At 49.2% G+C, this 27118-nt stretch overlaps 1 protein-coding gene across 1 annotated transcript in view; it reads right to left on the bottom strand.

The window, feature by feature from the left end:
- The window catches only part of LOC135894084 (excitatory amino acid transporter 5-like), a 94473-nt gene that overhangs the window by 17699 nt on the left and 49656 nt on the right, over positions 1 to 27118 (bottom strand). Inside the window, exons 4-8 of the mRNA XM_065422105.1 lie at positions 24763 to 24805; positions 21281 to 21503; positions 7721 to 7820; positions 4664 to 4897; positions 3489 to 3683 (exon numbers count right to left, since the gene is read on the bottom strand). Of these exons, the coding sequence (XP_065278177.1) occupies positions 3489 to 3683; positions 4664 to 4897; positions 7721 to 7820; positions 21281 to 21503; positions 24763 to 24805 (795 nt within the window). The remainder of the gene's footprint in view (positions 1 to 3488; positions 3684 to 4663; positions 4898 to 7720; positions 7821 to 21280; positions 21504 to 24762; positions 24806 to 27118) is intronic.

Below are 27118 nucleotides of genomic sequence, written 5' to 3'. Positions count from 1 at the left end.
TCAAGTTGCAGTGGGGGAGGTCTAGGTTGGATATTAGGAAACACTATTTCACTAGGAGGGTGGTGAAGCACTGGAATGCGTTACCTAGGGAGGTGGTGGAGTCTCCTTCCTTGGAGGTTTTTAAGGCCCGGCTTGACAAAGCCCTGGCTGGGATGATTTAGTTGGGAATTGATCCTGCTTTGAGCAGGGGGTTGGACTAGATGACCTCCTGAGGTCCCTTCCAACCCTGATATTCTATGAAGGTTCTAATTTTGTGTTCCCCAGTCTCTGAGGGCCCAGCTTCAGACTCCTGGTGTCTCAACAGGGCCGCTGCACTCAGAATTAGTGGACACTTTTGAAAAAATGTAGCCTAGGTCTGTGTTTCAGTTCCCTCTCTGTAAATAAGGGTACGTCTTCACTACCTGCCGTATCGGCAGATAGCAATCGATTTATCCGGGATCGATATATCGCGTCTCGTTAAGACGCGATGTATCGATCCCCGAACGCGCTGACCATTGACTCCGGAACTCCACCGGAGCGAGCGGCGGTAGCGCAGTCGACGGGGGAGCCGCGGCCGTCGATCCCGCGCCGTCTGGACCCCAGGTAATTCGATCCAAGATACTTCGACTTCAGCTACGCTATTCGCGTAGCTGAAGTTGCGTATCTTGGATCGATCCCCCCCCAGTGTAGACCAGCCCTAAGATAATAGCTCCTGTGACAGGGTCGGGCCAAATAGCTACAGGAGAGTGATGGAAGGTAGATATATAAGAGTCAGATTAAGCAGGTCCCTTTTCCCTGGGTAAGGTAACAGAGGCAGTTCCAGAACAATCAGGAACTTGCTGGAACCAATTAAGGCAGGCTAATTAGGACACCTGGAGCCAATTAAGAAGCTGCTAGAATCCATTGAGACAGGCAGGCTAATCAGGGCACCTGGTTTAAAAAGGACCTCACTGCAGTCAGTGAGGGGCGTGCGAGGAGCTGAGAGTGAGTAGGCGTACTGCTGGAGGACTGAGAAGTACAAGTGTTATGAGACATCAGGAGGGAGGTCTGGTGGTGAGGACAAAGAAGGTGTTGGGAGGACGCCATGGGGAAGTAGCCCAGGGAGTTGTAGCTGTCACGCAGCTGTTACAGGAGACACTAAAGACAGCTGCAATCCACAGGGCCCTGGGCTGGAACCTGGAGTAGAGGGTGGGTCTGGGTTCCCCCCATTCCCCCAACTCCCTATTTGATATAAGAGGAGTTGATCTGGACAGTGGGTCCCACCAGGGGAAGGTCTCTGGCCTGGCCCCCGACCCATTAGGTGGGCCAGCAGAGACTGCGGGGATTGTTCTCCTTTTCCCCATGCTGGCCAGTGATGAGGTTAGCCGAGTGAACGGCAGGTTTGTGCCACTAACAAAAGGAGCCAAACTGAGGACTGCCAAAAACATCTGAGGCGAGCAAATCCACCAGAAAGCGCAGAACCCACCAAGGCAGAGGAGGAACTTTGTCACACTCCACACCTCACAGGGTTGTTAAGATGAATTTGTGAATGTTTGTGAGGTGCTCAGATACTTCAGTGTTGAGCCATAGGCAGGCCTCAAAAGAAAGCCAAATTGCATAGAACAAAATTTTGTCCTATGCAATTTGGCTGTTGTGTAATGCTTCTGGTCTCTGTAGTGCTTTTTACCTTAAGAATAAAGTAGGCTTCCATAGAAAGAACGGTGTGGTGCTTAAACTGGAGCAATTACACCAGTTAGCTGTCTCTGAAGAGAAAAGCAAGCAGGTGTCCTTGAGCGACCTGTCTGTGCTGGGAAATACACAGTAAAGGCAGGGAACTGTGCAGCCTGGAAATACCCTGGCCAGAAAGGAGAGACGCAGATCTCTCTTCCTTCCCCCCTCCTCCCCCCAAAAGCGAGGCAACAGCTGGGGAGTTGAAAGCCTGAGGGTGGGTGCCCTGGGCTGGACGCCCTGGGCTGGACCATGGAGTGGGAATCAAGGTGCAGTTGCCCTGACCTGTGACAGTGAAATGGGATTGAGTGAGGGCAAGTAGAAATATCGCACAGCAGCCTCATTCCCTGAGCACTATTCGTCCTACACACTGAATGAGGCAGGGTCCTGCAGAAGAATAGTAAATGAGCATTAATTAAAGACTCTTCACTAACACACACACACAAGGGGCAGAGCTAAGGTTGCACAGAGGTTATTATTAACTGAACTATAACGACTAATCCAGTCAGCACAGGGTTCCTTATGTTTCTCTCACTATAAATTCAGTTTATTTTACTCTGCCCTGAATTGTCCCGATGTAAACATGGTACAGAATTTTGTACTGGCAATTCACACCTGTATTGTATACATTTTCAGAGGAGAACTGCAGGTTTTGGCAGCTAGATAGGGACTCTTTGGGGCTTTTAGCCGCTGGCAAAACATGAAAGCATGATTTGGGATTATAGGATAAGCACATTGGCCATATGTGTTTCTGCTAAATTGATCAGCAGTGAAATAGTTAATGATAATACTTAAAAACAATCATCAGTTTCATTGAGATGGATGGGGTAGTTCACGTCATTCTCCAGGGAATTGTCAGGCTGTCTGCAGACTGACAAGATAGCACTGTGTCACTTTAGGAGTTTTTTGAATGAAAACATAGGCCTGGTCTACATACACAAGTGGTTCTGTGTAACTGTCTTGGTTAGGGTGTGATTTTTTTTAAAAACTGAAATAGTTCTACTTGTACAGCCCCCAACATGGACACAGTGATACTGGTACAGAGGTGCCATTTACCAGCCCGGCTTATTCCCCTCCCTGAATGGGAATAGGCTGTACCAGTAGAAGCACTTCTCTACCAATATAACTGCCCCCAGGCTAGGGGAATTGTACTGCTTTACGCCTGATCTATACTTAACATTAAGTTGACATAACTATGGTGTTCAGGGGTGTGAAAACACAGCTATGCCAACAAAACCCCTAGTATAGATACAGCTTCCTCGCACAGCGTTTGTACACAAAGCGTGTCTACCCCAGAAGCACTGCCCCGTCGACTGTGGAACTCCTGCTCGCCGAGAGGAGGAAGCGCTGTCGACGGGGGAGCTTGCCTGCGCCGCGTGGACCCGGAGTAAGTAAACTTAGTTTGATCTAGGAAACGTCGACTTCAGCTACGCTATTCTCGTAGCTGAAGTTGCGTTTCCTAGATCGATCCCCCGCCCCAGTGTGGACCAGCCCCAATAGAGAAACTCCTGTCGGTGCAGGCTGCATCCACACGGGGGGGCTATGCTGCTCTAGGATCTGTAGTGTTGACATGCCCTTAGAGTATACAGAACGGCAGAGGCACTGCAACAGGTAAAGAAGTAGTCAAACACTTCTATGCTTATGATGATACACTACTGTCCAACCACAGCTACCTTAAACACGTAATAGAATGACCAACGCTGAGTGGGAAATTTGGTAGCTGTTATGATACGTTGTCCTTAGATCTGGATAGGGAAGAAAGAGAACAGATTTAGTGTAAATAAGGGAAGAAATGTATTTACCTTATAGTTATAATTTGTCCCAAGTCCAAATCGTACTCGTTGACCTGAGCAATAAAGATTGCAGCGACTGCCTCGTACAGCGCAGTCCCATCCATATTAATGGTTGCGCCAACAGGGAGAACAAATCGTGCCACCCGTCTGTCTATCCCATTGTTTTCCAGAAGACATTTCAGGGTGATGGGCAGGGTTGCTGAGCTGCATTGCAAAGAAATAACAATCTCCATTGCTGTCGGTGTCATCGAGGCAGTTAATAAGAAGGCTGCTGGAGGCACAAGGTCACCAGATCTGCTTATAAAGCCAAGTGAAAATTCTGTACATCAGCTGCCACCTCCCTCTTAAACAATGGTGGAAGGAAAGTGTCCGAACTCTGTCTCAATTGGGGTGAACAGTCAGTTGGCAAAGTTTGCAGACAACACAAAAGCTGACTGCGAAGAGTTACAAAGGGATCTCGCCAAACCAGGTGACTGGACAACAAAATGGCCAATGGAATTCAATGTTGATAAGTGCAAAGTAATGCACATTGGAAAACATAATCCCAACTAGACATATAAAATGATGGGATCTAAATTAGCTGTTACCCCTCAAGAAAGAGCTCTTGAAGTCGTGGATAGTTCTCTGAAAACATCCACTCAATGTGCAGCAGCAGTCAAAAAAGTGAACCATGTTAGAAATCATTAGGAAAGGGATAGATAATGCTGTGGTTCTATGGTGGTTCTAAAAATCCTTAGAACTGACTGAACGTGCAGAAAGAGCCAGGCTTCCTTTTAATTTCTTACCACGCTGAGTTATTCTCCCCCACACTGCTCAAACCTGGCAGCGGCTCTAGTTTTCATTGAGAACTAGGCCCAAGCCACATCTCAAGTTTCAAACTTCACCTGTTTTTTTGCTGTAGCTTCATTCAAAAGACTGTTTTTGGTGGGGGGGTTTTAAACAATGGGGAAGTAGCTTAACTCTCCCATAGTTCAAATAGCTGAAAGGAGTTTGCTAAAGTATTTCCCTTGCACAAATAGCACACGAGGGACCAGTGATTAGTACATTACTCAGGAAACCCTTGTGCTAAACCAAGGATGAAAACATTTATACACAGCCTAGACTTGAATAATGAAACCACCTTCCCTCTCAGCTGGAATAATGGACTGTCTGTGACGAAGGACGACCAGACCACTTTGTCATACCTGGATGATGTCGCGAGGGCGATCAGCAGGGCTTGCAGTATTCCCCGGATGAAAGCAAAGGGGTTTTTCCTGGTAATGAGTGCGAAAAGCAAAGGCAAGAGAATAAGTCCATGGATGACTAGCCCTGTCACCACCGTTGTGGCGTAGAGTCCCAATTTCTTTCCAATCACAGCTGGATCCTCCATTTCCAAAATCTTCCCAGCAATGAGAAACACAATGCCAAATGGGAAGTACCTGCAATAAGAATAGTAAAAAATCGTTCATTGGGATAGGAACATGGCAAATGTCATAACAGAAAAGACCATCCTGTCCTGCTAGAGCAGTGGAGGGCAACCTGCGGCCCATCAGGGTAATCGCTGGTAGGCCGCCGGACAGTTTGTTTACATTTGCACGGCCACCTGCATGCCAGTGGCTGCGGTTCGCCATTCCCGGCCAATGGGAGCTGCGGGAAGCGGTGTGGGCCACAGGGACATGCTGGCCACCACTTCCCACAGCTCCCATTGGCCAGGAACGGCGAACCGCGGCCACTGGGTGAGCAAATGTAAACAAATTGTCTGGCGGCCTGCCAGGCCGCGTGTGGCCCGTGGGCCACAGGTTGCCCACCACTGTGCTAGAGTGTCTCCAGGTGTGGCCAAATGCTGTATAAACCAGAAGAAGGTATAAATTTCCACATTAGCAATCCAACCAACTTCACAATGTTATGCCATGTGGTGAGGCGGGACACTAGATGAGGAGGACTCTGAGCTACTACAGAAAATTATTTCCCAGGTGTCTGGCTGGTGGGTCTTGCCCATATGCTCAGGGTCTAACTGATCCCCATATCTGGGGTCATGATGGGAGGGAAAATTTCTTCAGATTGGCAGAAACCCTGGGGATTTTTCGCCTTCTTCTGCAGAATGGGGCATGGGTCACTTGCAGGTTAAAACTAGTATAAAGGGTGGATTCTCTGTAACTTGAAGTCTTTAAATCATGCTTTGAGGACTTCAGTATCAGCCAGAGGTTAGGGGTCTATTTCAGGAGTGGGTGGATGAGGTTCTGTGGCCTGTGATATGCAGGAGGTCAGACTAGATGATCACAATGGTCCCTTCTGACCTTAAAGTCTGAGAGCTCCTCTTGACCCAAGCTCATTATCCATTTATATTCTGAAGTATGAGAATTAATTCTTATTTTTTCCTAGGTAATGTAACTCTGAGGCTCTTCTTACTACAGAGAACCAGTAGCCTCAACTCTTTAGTGAAGCTTGAAACAAACCTTCTATTGCTGGAAGCCAGATTTCGATCTCCTTTTTCTCTCTCCACCCAACTTTACCAAACTGAAACGAGTCCCTTGAAACTTCCTGGGGTGATATTTTACCAGGGTAGAGTTTTTCAGAAGAGTTTTGAGGCAAAGTGGACAAGGCATTTGGGAGCTGTGGGTTTAAAATATGATATTCCAAAGAGTCTGGACAACATTCCAAAAACAACGAGTGGCAAATGCTACAACTTGTGCAGACTAGTTTGGGGTTTTGGAATAGTTTTATAAGGGCTAACAGGAGAATTAGTTAGTTATTCAACGTCCTTTCGTATATTTATGAAGTTTCACAGTCTTTTAAACACTGCATGTCAGCAACTGCATGCTTTGGAAAGCATACATCTGCCCAATACAATTGTTCTAAAACAAGTCCAGTGCTCGAGAGAGTTTACAAAGCTATATATCTATATAACATAAACACACAAACCCCTATGTTCAAAGACCATTAAGATTATGGAGGCTACATTTACACTACAGCCGGGATTGACGCTCTGAGATCGATCCACTAGTGGTCGATTTAGCGGGTCTACTGAAGACCCGCCAAATCAACAGCAGATCGCCCCCAAAGAGAAGAGTAAGGTAAGTCGACGGTAAGTTGACCCCCCGCGGTGTAGACCCTGCAGTAACTTGATCTAAGGTACGTCAACTCCAGCTACGCGAACATAGCTGGAGTTGCGTAGCGTAGGTCGACTTACTGCGGCAGTGTAGACATAGCCAATGGCAAGCACTCAAAAGTTAAGGTAATACCAGAATTAAGGTTGTCTGTGCAACTTTAATTTGGCCCCCTTTGTGCATATGCACTATTGAGCACTCTTTGATTACATGACTGTGTACTACTTCCCCTCCCTGCCTCAGCTCCCTGCCTCATTCAGCGCACAGGGTAGACATTCTGGTTTGCTGAATTCTAGTGCAAGAGGCCACATCAAGGTTTCATCTGAGAGTTTTCTAACCACAGTTAATGCAAACCAGTAACATAGGCCATATCTATATTCTAGTCCAGGGGTAGGCAACCTATGGCATGCGTGCCGAAGGCGGCAGGCGAGCTGATTTTCAGTGGCACTAACACTGCCCGGGTCCTGGCCAACAGTCTGGGGTGCTCTGCATTTTCATTTAATTTTAAATGAAGCTTCTTAAACATTTAAAAAACCTTATTTTCTTTACATACAACAATAGTTTAGTTATATATTATAGACGTATAGAAAGAAACCTTCTAAAAACGTTAAAATGTATGACTGGCCCGCGAAACCTTAAATCAGAGTGAATACATGAAGACTCGGCACATCACTTCTGAAAGGCTGCCGACCCCTGCTCTAGTCACAGGGTGTGATTGCTTTGAGCTAGCTAACTCGTAGACTGGTAGCAGGGAAGTGGACTAGCCCCCCAAGTACTTATCCAGGATTCGGGGTGGCTTGTACAGCCCACATTGAAGCAAACACTTGCTGCAGCTTGGCTGCTGCCAGCACTCGAGTGATCTAGATTAAAGCTATCTCAGGTATGTCTACATGAACTGCCATTGCACCCCCAATAGGAATCAGAATGACTATACAATGAGAATGATTAAGTCTCAGACGTAAAGGTATGAATAGGCACATTTGCTGAGAATTTCCAAATGTTTTGCTTTTATGTTGACTGCAGAAGAGGGAATATTTTAACATCCTGAATTTACAGTTCCCGAACTTTTCTTTTTTGTAGCAATATAACTGAAACTGGGCTTAACTGTGAGATATGAAAACATCCAAATCGAGTCAATCAGGATTATTTACTTACCAAACTGCCATTGATACAATCTTCATAACTGCTTCGTTCAGACACTGGCACACGTTGACTAAAGGAGTTCCACGCTCACCCATTTTCCCTAGAAGGAGGCCTGCAACCAGACATGTTAACTTGAGTTATTAAACAGCACTGATACGGAACATAGAATCATAGGACTGGAAGGGACCTCGAGAGGTCATCTAATCCAGTCCCCTGCAATTATGGCAGGACTAATGTCCAATCTAAACCTCCGTTACTGCAATTTAAGTCCATTGCTTTTTGTCCTATCCTCAGAGGTTAAGAACAACAATTTTTCTCCCTCCTCCTTGTAACAACCTTTTATGTACTTGAAAACTGTTATATCCCCTCTTCGTCTTCTCTTTTCCAGACTAAACAAACCCAATTTTTTCAATCTTCCCTCATAAGTCATGTTTTCTAGACCTTTAATCATTTTGGTTGCTTTTCTCTGGACTTTCTCCAATTTGTCCACATCTTTCCTGAAATGTGGCACCCAGACCTGGACACAATACTCCAGCTGAGGCCTAATCAGCGTGGAATAGAGCGGAAGAATTACTTCTCGTGTCTTGCTTACAATACTCCTGCTAATACATTCCAGAACGATGTTCCCTTTTTTGCAACAGTGTTACACTGTTGACTCATATTTAGCTTGTGGTCCACTCTGACCCCCAGATCTCTTTCCGCAGTACTCCTTCCTAGGCAGTCATTTCCCATTTTGTATTTGTGCAACTGATTGTTCCTTCCTAAGTGGAGGACTTTGCATTTATTCTTATAGAATTTCATCCTATTTACTTCAGACCATTTCTCCAGTTTCTCTAGGTCATTTTGAATTATAATCCTATCCTCCAAAGCACTTGCAACCCCTCCCAGCTTGGTATCATTCACAAACTTTATAAGCGTACTCTCTATGCCATTATCTAAATCATTGATGAAGATATTGAGCAGAACCGACCCAAAACTTATCCCTGTGGGACCCCACTCGTTATGCCCTTCCAGCATGACTGTGATCCACTGATAACTACTCTCTGGGAACAGTTTTCCAACCAGTTATGCAGTCACCTTATAGTAGCTCCATCTAGGCTGCATTTCCCTAGTTTGTTTCTGAGAAGCTCATGCAAGACAGTATCAAAAGCTTTACTAAAGTCAAGATATACCACGTCTACTGCTTTTCCCCCCTATCCACATGGCTTGTTACTCTGTCAAAGAAAGCTATCAGGTTGGTTTGACACGATTTGTTCTTGGCAAATCCATGCTGACTGTTACTTATCACCTTATTATCTTCTAGATGTTTGCAAAATGATTGCTTAATTATTTGCTCCATTATCTTTCCGGGTACAGAAGTTAAGCTGACTGGTCTGTAATTCCCCGGGTTGTCCTTATTTTCCTTTTTATAGATGGGCACTATATTTGCCCCTTTCCAGTCCTCTGGAATCTCTCCCGTCTTCCATGACTTTACAAAGATAATCGCTAATGGCTCAGATATCTCCTTGGTTAGCTCCTTGAGTATTCTAGGGTGTATTTCATCAGGCCCTGGGGACTTGAAGACATCTAACTTGGCTAAGTAATTTTTAACTTGTTCTTTTAACATGCAAAGACCTTCAGTTGATGGTGGCTGCAATATAGGAACAATTGACAAACTCCCAAAAGGGCAAATTTCTAGTCTAGATAAACATCCATGCAATTTATATTATTTATTATTCATGTTTATTACAGTTGGACCTAGAGACCAACCAAGAACAGGGCCCCAGTGTGCTAAGTACTACACAAATACAGAGTCATGGACAGTTCCCTACGTCAAAGAGCTGGCAATCCAAGGCTATGTCTTTACTGCAAAGTTAGCTCGAGTTATCTACACTCAAGTTACCTCCTCTCCAGTTAGCCTCACTCGAGGGAGAGTGGCCATGTAGTAAGTGAAGGCCCTGATAAAGGCTCAGTATGAGGCCTGAGGCCTGAACTAAAGTAATGGTCAAGACTCTGCTAACATAAAGCAAAGTTAAGCTGTGAGCAAGAGGCAGGCCCTGCTCACAGAAGCTGGCAAGGAAAGGGCTGATGTTGCATAAACATATATCCACTTAGCATAGTTACAGTATAAACATGGTACCAAGACACACTATACCGAAACATTCCACAGATAACATGGAACAGGCCGACCCATCCCAATAACAGGGGCAAAAGGGTAAAATGATGGATAGAGTTGTTTTGATCGAACCAACATGTACAAGGTGAGAGGCGGCACCTTATTACGTAGGGAGGTTGTACCTTGCTACGTGAAGGGGTTGCACCTCAATACGTCAGGAGTGATGTGTAACTTGTTTGTACCTGTGTATAAAAATGTATCCCATGGGTGGTGTCTTTGGGTATGTCTACACTACGAGGGTAGTTCGATTTCTCTTAAATCGAAAATGTAGAATCGATATTGCAAAGTCGAACGTGTGTGTCCACACTAAGGACAGTAATTCGACTTTGTGAGTCCACACTAACGGGGCAAGCATCGACATTGGAAGCGGTGCACTGTGGGCAGCTATCCCACAGTTCCCGCAGTCCCCGCTGCCCATTGGAATTCTGGGTCGAGCCGCCAATGCCTTCTGGGTAAAAAAAAGGGGTCGAGGGTGCTTTTGGGTAATTGTCGTCATCCGTCCGTCACTACCGCCCTCCCTCCCTCCCTCCCTCCCTCCCTGAAAGCGCCGGCGGGAAATCAGTTCGCGCAATTTTCCGGTCAGTGCCAGCGCGGACGCCACAGCACTGCGAGCATGGAGCCCGCTGCGACCATCGCTGCAGTTGTGGCCGTTCTCAACGCCTCGCAGCTTATCATCCACCTTCACCAGAGGCAGATGCAGATAAACCAGGTGAGGAGGCTACGGCACCGCGGTGAGGGCCTGAAGTCTGAGAGTAGCACAGGCCTGTCAGAAAGCACGGGACCCAGCGCCGACGACATCACGGTGACAATGGGTCATGTGGATGTTGTGGAACGGCGATTCTGGGCACGGGAAACAAGCACGGACTGGTGGGACCGCATAGTGCTGCAGGTCTGGGACGAATCCCAGTGGCTGCGAAACTTTCGCATGCGGAAGGGGACTTTCCTTGAACTTTGTGAGTTGCTGTCCCCTGCCCTGAAGCGCAATGACACCCGGATGCGAGCAGCCCTGACTGTCCAGAAGCGAGTGGCCATAGCCCTCTGGAAGCTTGCAACGCCGGACAGCTACCGGTCTGTCGCAAACCACTTTGGCGTGGGCAAATCTACCGTGGGGGTTGCTGTGATGCAAGTAGCCAACACAATCGTTAAGGTACTGCTCTCAAAGGTAGTGACCCTGGGAAACGTGGAGGTCATCATAGATGGCTTCGCCGCGATGGGATTCCCAAACTGCGGTGGGGCTATAGATGGAACTCACATCCCTATCCTGGGACCGGACCACCAGGCCAGCCAGTACATTAACAGAAAGGGCTACTTTTCAATGGTGCTGCAAGCACTGGTGGACCATCGGGGACGTTTTACAAACATCAACGTCGGATGGCCGGGCAAGGTTCATGACGCTCGCGTCTTCAGGAACTCTGGTCTGTTTAGACGGCTGCAGGAAGGTATTTACTTCCCGGACCACAAAATAAGTCTTGGGGATGTGGAGATGCCTACAGTGATCCTTGGGGACCCAGCCTACCCGCTAATGCCCTGGCTCATGAAGCCCTATACTGGCGCCCTGGACACTGAAAAAGAACTGTTCAACTACCGGCTGAGCAAGTGCAGAATGGTTGTGGAGTGTGCTTTTGGCCGTCTCAAGGGGAGATGGAGAAGCTTACTGTCTCGCTGTGATCTCAGCGAAACCAATATCCCCATTGTTATAGCAGCTTGCTGTGTGCTCCACAATCTCTGTGAGAGCAAGGGGGAGACCTTTATGGCGGGGTGGGAGGTTGAGGCAAATAGCCTGGCATCTGATTACGCCCAGCCAGACAGCCGGGCGATTAGAAGAGCCCAGCGGGACGCGCTGTGCATCCGGGAGGCTTTGAAAGCTAGGTTCCACAGTGAGCAGGGTAACCAGTGACTTTTAAGTTTCTGTACAGAGAAGCTGAACCTGCCCCCGTTTCTTTACCCAGTTAATGTTGACTATCCTCTCCAGTTACAGACCCCCTCCACCCCCTTCCAAAAAAATAAAATCAGTTTTATTTTGTTAATGAACACCGTTGTCTTTATTACTGTTTTCGCGGGAATGTTTTAAACCTGGGACGCAGACTGTGGTGGGGAGCGGGTGTAGTGTACTGATGCAAATGATCCTTCTAAACTCCAGGAATGACAGGATTCGCAGTGGTGGACTGGTTGTTTCAACGGAGCCTGCCAGCCCTCCTGAGTGGGACTGCGTGTATGTGGGGGCTATGTGACTTTATGGCAGGGGGAGGAGGGTTACAGATCCCCTGCTGCGTGGCTCTGTGATCCAGGACAAGGACTGCTGCATAAGATCTGTAACTGCCCTCCCCCGCCACAAAGTCACAGAGCAACCCCCCTCCATCCCCCCACGCACAGAACATGAAAACCACCTCCCAGACTGACCAGGGTAACTAGTCACTGCACTGTGTATGTGCCCTGCTGCTGGACCTGCCCCCGCCTGTGTACCCTGCTAAAGATGACTGTCCTGTCCAATTACCAAGCCCCTTCCTGCCCTTCAGACAGACTGTCCCACAAAAGAACATGATTGAAACAGTAATGAACAGAAACGTGTTTTTTATTAACAACCACACATGAAACTGGGGGGTGAAACTTGGACGGGGGCTTGGGTGAGGCGGGCAGGAAAGGACCTTTCAAATTTTGGGGAATGACAGCCTTCTGGTGCTTGAGCAGTCTGCAGGGGTGGAGTGAGAGTTTTCACGGACTCTGCCGCCCCTCCTTCTTTGGACTTTGGGCGAGGGGGGTATGGGACTTGGTGGCGGGGGAGTGCGGTTGCTGATAGACTGCAGCGGGGCTCTGTCCTCCTGCCTCCGTTCCTGCAGAACATCAACAAGGCGCCGGAGCGTGTCCGTTTGCTCCCTCAGAAGTCCAAGCAGCGTTTGAGTCGCCTGCTGGTCTTCCTGCCGCCACCTCTCCTCACGTTCCATGTGTGTCCGGTGCATTTGGGACAAATTCTCCCTCCAATGGTTCTGCTGTGCTGCCTGGGCTCGGGAGCAGCCCATTAGTTCTGAGAACATGTCCTCTCTCGTCGTCTTCTTCCTCCGCCTACTGTGCGCTAGCCTCTGGGAGTGTGATGCCAGGCTGGGTTGGGAGACAGTCGCAGATGTGGCTGTGGGAATGAGAAAAAGGTAGTGAATTCCTCCGAAACATAAATGTAGTTGTGAATAAAGAACATAGTCTTTCTCTGTGAACAAGACCATGCACCGCACCTCTCACATGCGCACTCAGGACAAGGTCGAATTTTCGGACCTCGCCTTCAGTGCCTGGGGTCTTGCACTGCCGATCTGGGAAGCGGGGCAGGACACCGGAATTTCTGTAGCAGGCAGACATGGTAAGCCATAGACTTGTGGCTGCTTAAAACTTTAGTAGTACCACTGGCCTCCATTCACATTGAAAGCAATACCACTCTCTGCTGCCAGCAATCGGCCAAGCATGAACTCTGGCCCTGCCCCACCCCCTCGCGGATGTCCCAGGGAAAGATCCCTGTATGCTGAGACTTGTGGCTGCTTAAAACTTTAGTAGTACCACTGGCCTCCATTCACATTGAAAGCAATGCCAGTCTCTGCTGCCAGCAATTGGCCAAGCATGAACTCTGGCCCTGTCCCACCCCCTCGCGGCTGTCCCAGGGAAAGATCCCTGTATGCTGCCCCTCTCCCGCCTTCACCGCGTGGCTGTAAACCAGCGGTTACAGTTCTGTAAAGGAACTTGCAAGCCGTCCCAATACTAACAGTCCCCAACCTAATTCAAAGCAGGTCATCATGAGCGACATAACCATAATGAGGATCTCGGACAGCGAGAAGGAAAGGATGCTTCGGGAAAGCCTGCAAAGACCAGGGCCCTATGCCGCCATGCTGTGCAAGGCAATGATCCCGGAGTACTTGAGGATCTCCTGGCGCGGGAACGTCTCCTACTTCGGAGGACCCACTAAGGCCGCTCTCCCCAGGAACCTGATGAACAGGCTTTCCCATTACCTCCAGGAGAGCTTCGTCGAGATGTCCGTGGAGGATTTCAGCTCTATCCCTGGACATATAGACTGGATTTTAATATAGCTGCAGTGGCAGGGACTAAAGAGTGGAGCAGCTTGGGCAGCAGAATCATGCACAACCGGACACTGTTAGATTTTTTTTAAATAGTTGGAACTGAATACTTAAGCGCCCAGGGTAAAGAAATCATGAAGAACACATTGTTATTATTCTTAATATTCCAGTTTTGTTAAAAATAAATGTTTAGATGTTTAAAACACTTACTGCTTGATCCTTCCCCTGAATCTGTGTCCGGGTTAAATGCTGGGGAGGGTTGGTAGGGGATCTCTGTAAGGGTGATGAAGAGCTCCTGGCTGTTGGGGAAATCAGCTTGGTAAGCGCTGTCGACTGCCTCGTCCTCCTCATCTCCTTCCTCACCTTCCCCGTCCGCTAACATGTCCGAGGAACCGGCCGTGGACAATATCCCATCCTCAGAGTCCACGGTCAGTGGTGGGGTAGTGGTGGTGGCCGCACCTAGGATGGAATGCAGTGCCTCGTAGAAACGGGATGTGTGGGGCTCTTTGGTCTTCTGGTAGCCTTGTCTCAGCTCCTTGATTTTCACACGGCACTGCGTTGCATCCCGGCTGTATCCTCTCTCTGCCATGGCTTTAGAGATCTTCTCATAGATCTTTGCGTTCCGTCTTTTGGAGCGCAGCTCGGAAAGCACGGACTCATCGCCCCACACAGAGATCAGATCCAAGACTTCCCGATCAGTCCATGCTGGGGCCCTCTTTCTATTCTGGGATTGCACGGCCATCTCTGCTGGAGAGCTCTGCATCGTTGCCAGTGCTGCTGAGCTCGCCACGATGTCCAAACAGGAAATGAGATTCAAACTGCCCAGACAGGAAAAGGAATTCAAATTTTCCCAGGGCTTTTCCTGTGTGGCTGGTCAGAGCATCCGAGCTCGGACTGCTGTCCAGAGCGTCAACAGAGTGGTGCACTGTGGGATAGCTCCCGGAGCTACTAGCGTCGATTTCCATCCACACCAAGCCTAATTCGATATGGCCATGTCGAATTTAGCGCTACTCCCCTCGTTGGGGAGGAGTACAGAAGTCGAATTTAAGAGACCTCTATGTTGAACTAAATAGCCTCGTGGTGTGGACGGGTGCAGGGTTAATTCGATGTAACGGCGCTAAATTCGACATAAAAGCCTAGTGTAGACCAGGCCTTTGTCCGGCCACGGGGGCAGTGGAAAGTCCCGCCACTGAGCCGGCTCCTTGCCAAGAGGCACTTTCTCGTAGTATGCCCGGTAGACTAAGTAATCTACGGGGAACTGCCATTGTGTCCGAGATCGCAATAAACCTAGTCGAAGTGACTTTGCATCTTACTAGACTCTGTGGTTATTGGGGGTTCTCGTCGGGTTTGCTGTGTCAGCTATCTGCGCAGAGCTGGGGCAGCACACAGAGGGAACATACGCACGCAGCCGAGTGATATCAACATAGGAGCAACCAGAGCACCACACCGGTAGCATCTGACAACAGGCCACACTGCAAAATAACACTCAAGCTGCACAGAGTGATTGCATCAGCAGCACAGAGTAGCTGCATCCCCACTGCATTATTTGCTCCAGCATCGGCAGCACTGAAGTGTCATTCCCCTACCACTTCTCCTGAGCTACAACCTTCTGGGAGTCCGTTTAGGAACAACACTTGAGTTATACCTTGAGCTACTACTGTAGTGAAGACAAACCCAAAGTCGAAAGTCAGACACTGGGCAGGGGAGAGGGATATAACAAGCTTTGGACAGCTGTGAAATTTATCTGAACTTATTTAGCTCCCTATCCTCTCCCCACCCTCCCTGAAGTCATGTGATCGTTCCCTAACAATCTGGGCTTATGATAGACTCATAGACTTTAAGGTCAGAAGGGACCATTGTGATCATCTAGTCTGACCTCCTTGTACATTGCAAGCCACAGAACCTCACCCACCCACTCCTGTGATAGATCTCTAACCCCTGGCTGAGTTACTGAAGTCCTCAAAGCACAGTTTAAAGACTTCAAGTTACAGAGATGTCTATGATCTGGCCCCTTCTTTTGGGCAGGGAGCTGGTAGGCCTATTTCACCACCACCAGGCAGTAACTTCTAGAGGCAAGTGGACTATCTTTCCTGTTCCTATTTGGTAATAACAGAATAATCCATTTCCTGGGGCACTGACCCTCCAAAAGTTAGTTTTGTGGGATTAATACAGCCCATAATGCAACAGGCTAAACTATCCCTCTTCTTGAATGAAAGGGATTGCACCTCATTTCTACTCTAGTACTGTATTTACCTAATAGCATGTGACATTGCCTATTCTTGTTTGATTCCATAATGACAAACCCTACTGTGTTGGTCATACTCAGGAGTCAAGACTGCTGGGGAAGCCATAACTCTCAATTTCCTGGCTTTTAACAAAATAAAAGTTCTTCAAGTATCTACCAACATGGTTCCCATGGCGCGTGAGATCAGATTTACTGGGAAGCAGTGTCTGATAGGGCCACCCTGCACCCTCGCTGTCCTTGTGTCCCTCCATCCCCACACAGAGTAGGGCCATCTGACTTTCAGTTCCTTCTTACTGCCCATATGTGAGACAGAATGCCTGCAGTGCCTGCCTGCTTCTCGGTGATCCTACTGCAGTTAGTTGCTGGTGATTGGTTAGTGCAGTTATTAGGTAGTCAGCCCTTTTTATTTACCCATTGGCTTTACCAATGTTTAAAAAAAAATTCCTAGGTAGCTAGATGGCTTGGAGCCCCCTTGAAGTTGAGCTGTTACAGCAGAAGCTAAATCCCCAGGTTTAAGACATGCCCCTCCTTTGATGCTTCTATGCCACTCAATGATGGGCATGCTTAAGTGCTTTTCTTGTTTTGGCAAAGGGCATATCCCTGGCTGTTGCTCCCTGGGCTCTTTTCCAAGCGACACAGCAGGATCGGGGTGCCTGCCTAAAGTTTTCTGGAGTGCTCTGTGAAGGCCTCCTCACGCATGATGAACAATGATATAGCTAAGGCTCAGGCCTCCATCCAGTCCCTCTCAACTAGCACCTGGGTGAGAGTCCACCCTGAGCACCAAGGCTGAGACACCCAAAAGACCCCAGGTATCAAGTATGATGCATGTGCCAATTGTCTCAAGAAGGGGTAGGAATGAGCATCACTCCAGAGACGAGAGAGAGAGAGGTTTCCAGGGCCTTCAGAATCAAGACATAAGAGTCAACATGTGTTAGACTCATCTCAAGCTCTGCAGCTGAGGGGCAGCTAATGATCTAAGATCCCTTTGGTGCCCTGATACCAATATGAACAGAGTCCTGTGGTACCAGCTAAATCCACTGAGCACCTTTCCTCTGGGTACCCAGCCCATCGATACCGTCATTCTTGGCATCTATGGCCTGTTCAGCACGGCGTGACCTGTCTGTGGGCCTAGTACTGCAGTCACACTTGCTGGCTTTTATGACATCAGGGGTGCCAACTAGACCTTTGGCCACCAAATCCATGGCAACACATGTAGCAACTGGGCCATCGGGACTGTCTACCCCCCATCCCAGGTAGAAAGGTTGCAGAAGCACCTTAGTACACCAGGAAGGGTAGCCCTACACTGGCAGAGGTGTAGTCCTTTGTCTTCTCTATCGGGACATAGTAAAGACTCATCAACTCATCCCCCTTCTCCTCCATGGGCACCACGCTGGGAGTCAGGGAGGGCAATGGGTAGGACTGCTGCGTGTTGAGCATCTATTCAACATGCCCTTTGAAAGATGGCCCAGGAGGATCTAAATATTTAAAATTATAAATATATAATTGCTTTAATTTGTAAGTTACACTGAGCCATTGAAGTGACACTCCAGAGAGCTCATAGATAAGCCACAGAGGAGTAAGGAATTAGTTGGTATGGGCTTGACTGAGATCCTTCAACTCAGCCCAGAGTAAGGGTTGGCACGTAACAGTTCCACCTGCAAGTGGCGCTTTCTGCTGTCCCCTTGCTTGGAGAGGGGAGGGCAGGGGAGTTAGCTATTCCCCTGCTGTGCTGGCGGGAGGGAATGCACCCAGCCAGCTGCTCTAGCGGGCAGTTGGGGGATGTGGAGCCAAGGTTCCTCCATCTTCATCTCCTCTCTATCACTTGATCATGGGGGAGGGGTGCACACTGGGTTAGCTGCCCTCATGTGCCAAGTAAAGGCTAGTCCAGTGGATTTCAAACTTTTGAGATTGGTGACCCTTTCCCCACAGCAAGCCTCTGAGTGTGACCCCCCCTCATAAATTAAAAACGAGGGGGGTTAATTTAATTTAATGGGGGCTCGGAGCTGTCAGCCTCACAGAGCTGATGGCTCGTGACCCCCATGTACCCACCTTGTGACTCCGAGGGGTCATGACCCCCAGTTTGAGAACTCCTGGGCTAGTGACTATCTAGCCCTAGAGAGCAGTTAGATCCCTTCCTGGGAGAACATCTGTGCCGTGTATGTTGGAACCATATGTGATGAAGTGGGGGATTTTCTTATCTTTTCATGGTTTGCATGCAGAGGGCATGGTTTAACGAGGTGAGGGGAGAGGGAGTTTGTTGTTGCAGAGGACCAGAGAGGGAACTTGGGGCCCCAGCCAATGGCCTGGAGGAGGGACACCCCAGCGACCGGTGACCTGACGACCCTCACCGGAGACCCAGCTCAGGAGTTGCAGCCAGTTCTGGCCAGTGGGAGGACAATGGGCTGTGAAGAGAGGACCCCATGACCTAACCAGCCGGTTCCAGCCAGAGGGGGGGTGAAGAGAAGAGGAGGCCCAGAGGACCCTGTTTACCTGGAAAGAAGACAATGGACAGAGGTGGGGCCTGGGGCCGGTGATATCAGATGCCCAGCTGGGAAGCAGGGTAGCTCTGGGCTGGAGAGCGGGATCAGGCAGAGCCCACCTGGAGGCAGAGAGACTGGGGTGTGCTGTGCTGAGGGAGGCCAGGCCTGAGGATCAGAGGGTTTCCTGTGCTGTGTTCAGTCGCTCAATAAACCCTCCTGTTTTACACTGGCTGAGAGTCACTCCTGTCTAGAGAACAGGGTTGCATCATCCCCTTCGGGGGGTGGAGGCCCAGAGCGAGTGGACTCCCTGAGGGGGCCCACGGCGAGAGACAGACGTGCTAAGGCTCAGAGAGGTGCAGTTCCAGGAGGTGGAGGGGCCTGACCCCGAGAGAGAGTGGACCCTCGAGAAGAGCTGTCTCACTGAAAGGGGCACCCCCCACGGACCGCACGGGGCCAAGAGTGGGCACGATCTGTGAGTCCGTGACACCATATAGAAAATTCCCTCATATGGCCAGCTAGAAAATATCAACTGCTGTCCTGTTCTAGGGGCCTGTTTTACTGTGACGACTTCAGAACGGCGTGGGATGGGCTGAGATACTGGCCCAAACGAGTGTCATTTGTAATCCTCAAGTTTAATGTTGGTATTTTTAGCAACAGCAGCCCCCAGGATGAAGCTCTGGACAGCCAAAGGCAAGGCAATGTCAATTGAAGATGCTACCTGAAGAACCAAAGGGGGAAACTACCTGAAGCCAATGCATGTTCAGCTTACGTGGCAAAGCCCACCTGCTTGCAGAAGGCTTTGCTCAATGTCTGAAGACAAGGAATTACAATAAAAAAAACACACAGTGAGCAAATGCTGCTGACCCTGGGGAGAACCGAGTCCACGATGGACATCTCCTCAAATCTTGAAGGAATGTCTGTATGGAGCGCCTACCTCTGTATCTAGTCTGCCATCTCCTTTCAGAGGTCCAGTCGCTACATCACAATCATTCCATTCCAACACTGAATTGACCTTCCTTCCTGCCGGTCCCTCTCTGCTACCTCCCTTCTCTACCACTAATGACAATTCCACCCTCCTTCCCCCTCCCAGCTTCATGGCCTTGATGTAATCTTCATCTCTTTTGTCTACTTCTCCTGCCTTCACCCCCATATGCAGTCTCTAGGCCACATCCTGTCAGTTCTTCCCCTTTATTATAACCAGATACACTATTTCCTCTATCCCCCCTGCTTCCCCTGGTCCATGATCTCACCCAGATCACTGCTACCTTCTCTTCTCACCTCTCCTCCTTCAGTCTATTCAAAACATCCCTGTGCTTCACTCACCTTTATCTCCCACTGCGCTGACCACATCACCTCTATCCCTTTAAGTCTCTTAATTGGCTTTCTGTCCCTTACCACAGTAGTTCTCAACCAGGGGTACATGCACCCCTACGGCTGTGCAGAGCTCTTCCAGGGAGTAATCAACTCATCTAGATATTTGCCTAGTTTTACAACAGGCAACATAAAAAGCCCTAGTGATGTCAGTAGAAACTAAAATTTCATACAGTGACTTGTTTATATTACTTTATATACTACACACTGAAATGCAAGTACCCAATATTTATATTCCCAATTGATTTATCTTAGAATTATATGGTAAAAATGAGGAAGTCAGCACTTTTCCAGTAACAGTGTGGCTGTGACACTTTTGTATTTTTATGTGAGATTTTGTAAGCAAGTAGTTTTTAAGTGAGGTGACATTTGGGGTACGCAAGAGAAATCAGCCTCCTGCAAGGGGTACAGTGGTCTGGAAAGGTTGCGAGCCACTGCCTTACCGCATGAAGTTCCTTCCCCTTCAGAGCCTTACCTAGTCTTGCCCCCCACTTACATCTCTGATCTCAAGTCCTCCTGTTCTGTTCTCTCCTTACTCCTCTACTCATCTGCTTTTCACTTTCAGCTTCATCTTTGACCACGGTGTCCCTGATGCTTGGAACAATCTCCAATTTCCTGCTGCCAGCAACTCATCTTTCCTTCCTCACCTCCCGCACTTACAATCCAGAATCTTTCCTTTCTTGTTCACCCATCATTTAGCCTCAATTTCCCTTCCCTCATTTGCTGGCCTACGATGGCTTGGCTCTGCTAGGTTACAAAGACAGAATAGAAACACTCCCTGCATTGAACAGTTTACAAAGTGCTGTGTAAATTCTAGAGCGTTATTAGTAGCCTGTAATGATTTCTGATAACTGTGTTTACTTACGACCTAACTTTTCCAAATGTAGCCTGTCACCCCTTTTTAATGAGTTTTAACTATATAAAAAGTTTGGATGATTAGTGAGTGACAAGCTGTGTTACCTAGAAGAGCCCAAAAATGTCACAAAATTATTTAAAACACTTAATAAAGAGCCTATTTTCAATCATTATTACCCATATTAATAGAATTAATAAATAATAAATAACATAATAATTAATAATTTCTCAGAAAATGCATCTTGTACTGGGAATACACGGAGAGGAAACCCTGCCTTGTTACGTAGGAACGCAGAGGTTTAAATCAATGCAACCTTAACTATGGAGCTGCTATGATACCTTCAGAATTAAATGCCTCCCAGTAATGCTTGATCAGTGGGTAGCATGAAATCTGACTCTGTATTTGGCAAGTACCTATTGTAGCAGAGAAGATAACAATCCCCAAGACATTCATTTCATTGCTGGTCCCAGGCAGGGTCCGGTAGGTCATTTCCGGAGATGGGGTGATCTCAAGAAGCACAGGCCTTTGGATTTCGGGATTTTCATAGTCAGGTGCAAAGTAAATGAAGCTGAGAGGTTTCCCTGGGATCTTTGGAAAGCCTGAAGATTTCACCACTGGGACGAGAACTGTTCGATACTGCAAAAATTAAATGAAATTAAAAGCTAACGACCTGCTAGAAAAGGACTGGCTTGTGCTCACTCCCATTGACTGGGGCCAGTTCAAGCCCAAAATCTGCAAGGGGGAAGCTTGTTCTGCAAGAGGGAGAGTGATATCAAGATCAGCTGGTACTACCACTGAAAATAAGAGACCAGCTGTGACCTAAGCAAGAAACCAGACTGGGGAAGTGTTTTTGTTCCCTTCAGATCACAGTCCAAGCATCCCTGGATGCAGTGTACAGGATGCACGTGAAGGTACATGCACAGCTCACTTACCTGCATGATAGGCAGGGTAACATACGTTCTGTTTTGGCTGGGACAGTCCATTTTAAGCCCTGTCCCTGGTGTCCCAATTTTATTTTATTTTTTGGCAAAACTGGGCATTTGTCCCGTTTGCTCTTGCCAACTGATCGTCAGCGAAAGCAAACGGGACAAATGCCCAGTTTTGCAAAAAAAAAAAAAAAAAATGGAGCACGCCCCCTAGTGGGGCATGGAGGAACGTTCGGGGGGAGTGAGCGGCAGTGCCAGCCTCACCCGGAGGGGCCCAGGCCAGCCCTGCGTGTGGGGGGCATCCCCTAAGGCTCAAGCCAGCTCTGCACGGGGAGGGGGCGCTCAGATGAGCAGCTCGGGCTGTGCTGACAACTGCCCCCAGCTAGGAGGGGTCGGCCTTGCTTTGTGTAAGCGGGGGAATGGTCCCGCTATTGTGGGGAACGTTCCTGGCTTCTGCACTACCCCGGTGAAGTGGGCTAGCAAAAGGATCTGAGTCCTCGCTCCCACTTCCTTTACCCAGAGGCCTCCCTGCCCTTGAGGACTCCCCTTCCACTCTCCTGTCTGGCAGAGTCCTTGTAAACCCCGACAAGGCTGGGCCCAGGATTCCTGGGGGTCTTGACCCCCAACCCTGCTGTGGTCACCCAGGACAGGGGCTAGGGTGTCCCCACTCAGGGGTACTCTCACTGCACTGGGCACCTCCCTGACCCACTGATCATTTCACACAATTTAAAGCAAATCCAAGTTGATTAATTAACAATTAATTTAAAAAAAGAACAAGGAAAAATGGGAAAGGTTAAAGGAAAACACATCACCCCGCTCTGTGGGGGGGAACATCACAAGCAGTGTCTCTGGAACGTCAGGGCAGGTCACAGGCTGTTCCTTGTAGGTCCCAAGCTCCTTCTCAGGCCCTGGCTGTGCTGCAGAGACGCTGCGGGTTGGACACTTGCTCTGGCGGTGGCCACACGCTCTCAGGCTCTAGGTGGCAGGACCCTTCTTCCCAGCGTCGCCCCTGCCCGGTCGGGGTTACGATCCCCCCCAAGCCTGGCCTGCAGAGCCTCTTGGCTGAGGCGTCTCCCTGTGCTGGGCCCTCTGCCCAGGGTCCCCCTCACTCTCCCCAGCTGCTCACCGCACCCAGCTCCGGACTGCTCCAGCTCCAGCTCCAGCCCCAGCTCCAGCTCCAGCCCCAGCCCCAGCCCCACTCGGCCTCAGCACGGCTGCAGCTGCTGCTCTGCCTCCAGCTCCCTGGGCTGCTTCTCTGGCCTCTCTGGCTTTGGGGCTGCAGCTCTGCCCCCAGCAGCTTAGCTCGAGCCCCTGCTCTCTCCTTAGCTCGGCCCCACTCTGACTGACTCAGGCTATTCCAGTTCCCACGGAGGACAGGACGCCCCTGGCCTCCTGACTCCCTGATTAGCCTGCCCGCCCTGTCAATCAGGCTGATCTGGAGCATTGGCCTCTCCCCATTGGTCCTGGGGACTGTCAGTCTCAGGCTCCTGATTTGCCATCGACCCTCCCCCTTTTAGTGCTGGGAGCTAGCCAACCAAAACACCCCCACTGAATGTTAGTAAGGGGGCAACAGTCCCCTTACATTTGCAATCACCAGTCCTGCATTTCCTGTGTCTCCCTCGAATTTCTCTCTCTTGCCTTTTTGCTTCACTCGCTTTTTTCCTTTCCTCTCTCATTGACCTTGTGATCTTTTCCCCTGACTTTTTCAGTCTATTTCTTGCTCTATCCCACTTTTCTTGGTTGTGGAACAGTTGTTCTCTTTTCCTTCTCTCTTCCTCTTCAGGTTTTTCCCCCTCTCGTGTTCCACATTCCAATCGCCCTGGGCTCTCCCCACCTTCACTGTCTCTCACATGCGTTCTTCTGCCTCATACCCCCAAAACCAGGCTCTTCCCTCCACCCCCCGATTACTGCCTCCCTGGGAAGATCCAGTAAACACAAACCACAGGTACACATTCGCCTGGAATAGGCTGGTACCTGATGCTGGCTCCCTCTACCCAATCCACGTGGTCCTTGTTACACAGCCTCCACCCTGCAAAATCCACACGTGCCATTCTGCCTTCCCTCCCCCTCCCAGACTCTCTCCCCTCCCCACCACACATGCAGCCTACTTCCCCTAGGCCTCCCCCTGCACCCACAGAGCGGCTCATTCTCCCTCCCCCCTCCAGTCCCCATCCATTCTCCCTCTCAGGCCTTCTCACTCTTCCTTTCTCACCCTTCTCCCCAGGCTCTCTTCCCCACATCCTGGCTCTCCACCCTCCACCCCACAGGCCAGCTCCTCCTCCCAGCTTCCTGCCCTCTACCTCCTGGTGATTCCCCACCCCCACCCCAACATGCCCCTCAGGGTGGGGATGGCGAGTCTGGCCAGGAGGCGGAAGCTCTGCCGTTCGCCCTTTCCCTGCAGGCTCTGCCGTCTGGTACCAATAGGAGCTCGGGCCAGAGAAAAAGCCAACGGCTCAGTCCAGAGCAGCGTTAATGGCCAGATTTCCAAAGGAGCTGAGCCCCGGGGTCTTCGGGAAATCTGGCCCTAGGCTCGTTCTAGTGGGGGGCAGAAGAGCCTTTTCATTTTTAACTCCCCAGGTGTACGGAGGCTGAGTCTGGGGAGGACACGACATATCACCAGCGAGGGACCCCCCTCCCCCCAACCGTGCAGCCTCCCAGCCAGGAGGGCTCTAAGCCTGGCCAGGGCACATGTGCAGCCCCAGCACACGTGGCTGAGTTGAAGCTTCCAACCATGTGCCACGAAACGGGATCCACCCTTGTGACGAGCCACAGTCACTGTGGGTGAGTATGGAGGGGGGGGGGGGCACTTCTTCCTGGGCAGGCTCCTACAGTGAAAGGTGCTAATCACTGATATTGAGAAAGCCATCCAAGCCCACCAGACTGCCCATGTGACCCGTCCCCATGAGGCTGTTTTCATTGTTCTCAGGAGCTGAGAGGTGACTTAGGAGCTCAGGATCAAGGGAACTCACCTGCTGGAATGAAGCCTCAATCAGGTTAGAAGGAAACATATTTCTGTAAGAAATGAATGAGACAGGAATGAATCAGCCTCATGAGCTTGAAAAGAAAGTGGAGAGCCTCTTTGCAGGATTAACATTCAGAGAATTAAGGCGAGTAAAGTACATTATGGCTCATGCTCATTCAGTTCAACTGATTCTACTGCCCCCTTTCCAAGTTTAAATCAGGAGTGGAAATGGGATTGAAAAATCAAGTGATAACACGGCTGCTGAGCCAATTATGTAAACCCAGTGGCTAATGTTGTATTTCTGAGAACCCGTTTGCCATCCACCATAATCTCTCCACCGCCAAGAGGACAGCCATACAGTCCCTGAAATCTAACCACCAGATAGTGATTGAACCAGCAAAAGGGCCACCACTGTAGTCCTCAACTGTGGTGATTATGTTAACGAGGCCAACTGACAACTCTCTGACACCAACTACTATAAAGAACTCAAAAGAGAGCCTACACCACAATTCACCCAGGAATTTAAGGACATCATCAAATCCTTCCCCAAACAACTCCAAGAGAAACTCTACAAACTCATCCCCACGAACGCACCCTAGGGACCTTCTCACCTCAAGCCACTCCCCACACAAAGGGACAGCTTCCTCCAGGACACAACTGGCTTCCTCCAGAAACTCCACAACATTAACAGCCTGCCTCAGAACACCATCCTTGCCACCACCGATGTCACTTCCCTGTACACCAACATCCCTCACAATGACAGCATTGCTGCCTGCCTCAAATATCTACATGACAATGGACGTCCCTCAGAGATCCGCATCAAATCCTTCCCCAAACAACTCCAAGAGAAACTCTATAAACTCATCCCCATGAATGCACCCTAGGGACCTTCTCACCTCAAGCCACTCCCCACACAAAGGGCCAGCTTCCTCCAGGACACAACTGGCTTCCTCCAGAAACTCCACAACATTAACAGCCTGCCTCAGAACACCATCCTTGCCACCACCGATGTCACTTCCCTGTACTCCAACATCCCTCACAATGACAGCATTGCTGCCTGCCTCAAATATCTACATGACAATGGACGTCCCTCAGAGATCCACCCCAAACACATCACCAAACTCATCCATTTCATCCTCACCCAATTTTACATTCAACAACAAACACTTTGTCCAAACCATGGGAGCAGCTCTGGGTACTAGGATGGCTCCCCAATATGCCAACCTCTTCATGGGCCACCTTGAAGAAGAATTTCTGGACAAATACACCACAAAAAAATGATATACCTGAGATACATCAATATTTTCATCCTCTGGACAGACGACTTAAACCCCCTCACAGATTTTCACCACAACTTCAACCACCACCCGTCCATTAAACTCTCTCTGGGACACTCCCACACTAGTATCAACTTCCTGGACACCACAATCAGCTTCAACAATGGAATCCTACAGACCACTATATACAAGAAACCCACGATCACCACACCTACCTTCACATGTCCAGTAACCACCCCAAACCCACCAAGAAATCTGTTCTTTGCAGCCAGGCACTCACATACCACAGAATATGCTCTGAGGAGAACGTCTGGGATACATACCTTAACACGCTTGAAACCACCTTCACCAAACAAGGGCATTCCACCAGAGAAGTAGATTGCATCATGGAATGTGCCACCCAAATGCCTTGAGCGAACCTGCTTCAATACAGAAATAAAACCCCTTCTGACCCCACGCCCCTAGTTGTCACCTACCACCCCAGTCTGGAACCCATATAGGGTATCATCAAACAACTACAACCCATATTTGATGGGGACCCCATCCTGAGAGAAAATTTTCCTGAACCCCCACTTCTGACCTGCAAACACCCTGCAAGGTCCCCACCAACTCAAAGCAGCACCAGACCCTGCCAGAACAACAGATGCAAAACCTGCAGACATCTCTCCACTGCTACAATGATCAACATCCCCCACAACACAGCTTTCAAGATCTATGGATCCTACACATGCCTATCACAACATGGAGTGTACCTCATCCAGTGCACTAAAAATGCCCCGAAAACAACTGTGTGGGTGAAACCAGACAATCACTACACTCTCGAATGAACTCACACAGGAAAATGATAAAAGACAAAAACACCCCGTCCCCTGGGGGTGAACACTTTTCACAAAGTGATCACTCTATGTCTGACCTATCAATCCTTATTTTCAAAGGAAACCTGCACAACACCTTCAAAAGGAGAGCCTGGGAGCTTAAATTCATTACTCTGCTAGACACTAAAAATCACGGACTGATGAGACACTGGATTTAGGCCCTGTCTACACTGGCAAGTTTGTGCACAGTAAAGCAGCTTTGAGCGCTGTA

Source organism: Emys orbicularis, chromosome 24 (assembly GCF_028017835.1).
Source record: "Emys orbicularis isolate rEmyOrb1 chromosome 24, rEmyOrb1.hap1, whole genome shotgun sequence".
Classification (NCBI taxonomy): Eukaryota; Metazoa; Chordata; order Testudines; family Emydidae; genus Emys; species Emys orbicularis.
Note: the sequence above shows the minus strand (reverse complement) of the source record. Positions and strands in the feature narration are given on the sequence as shown.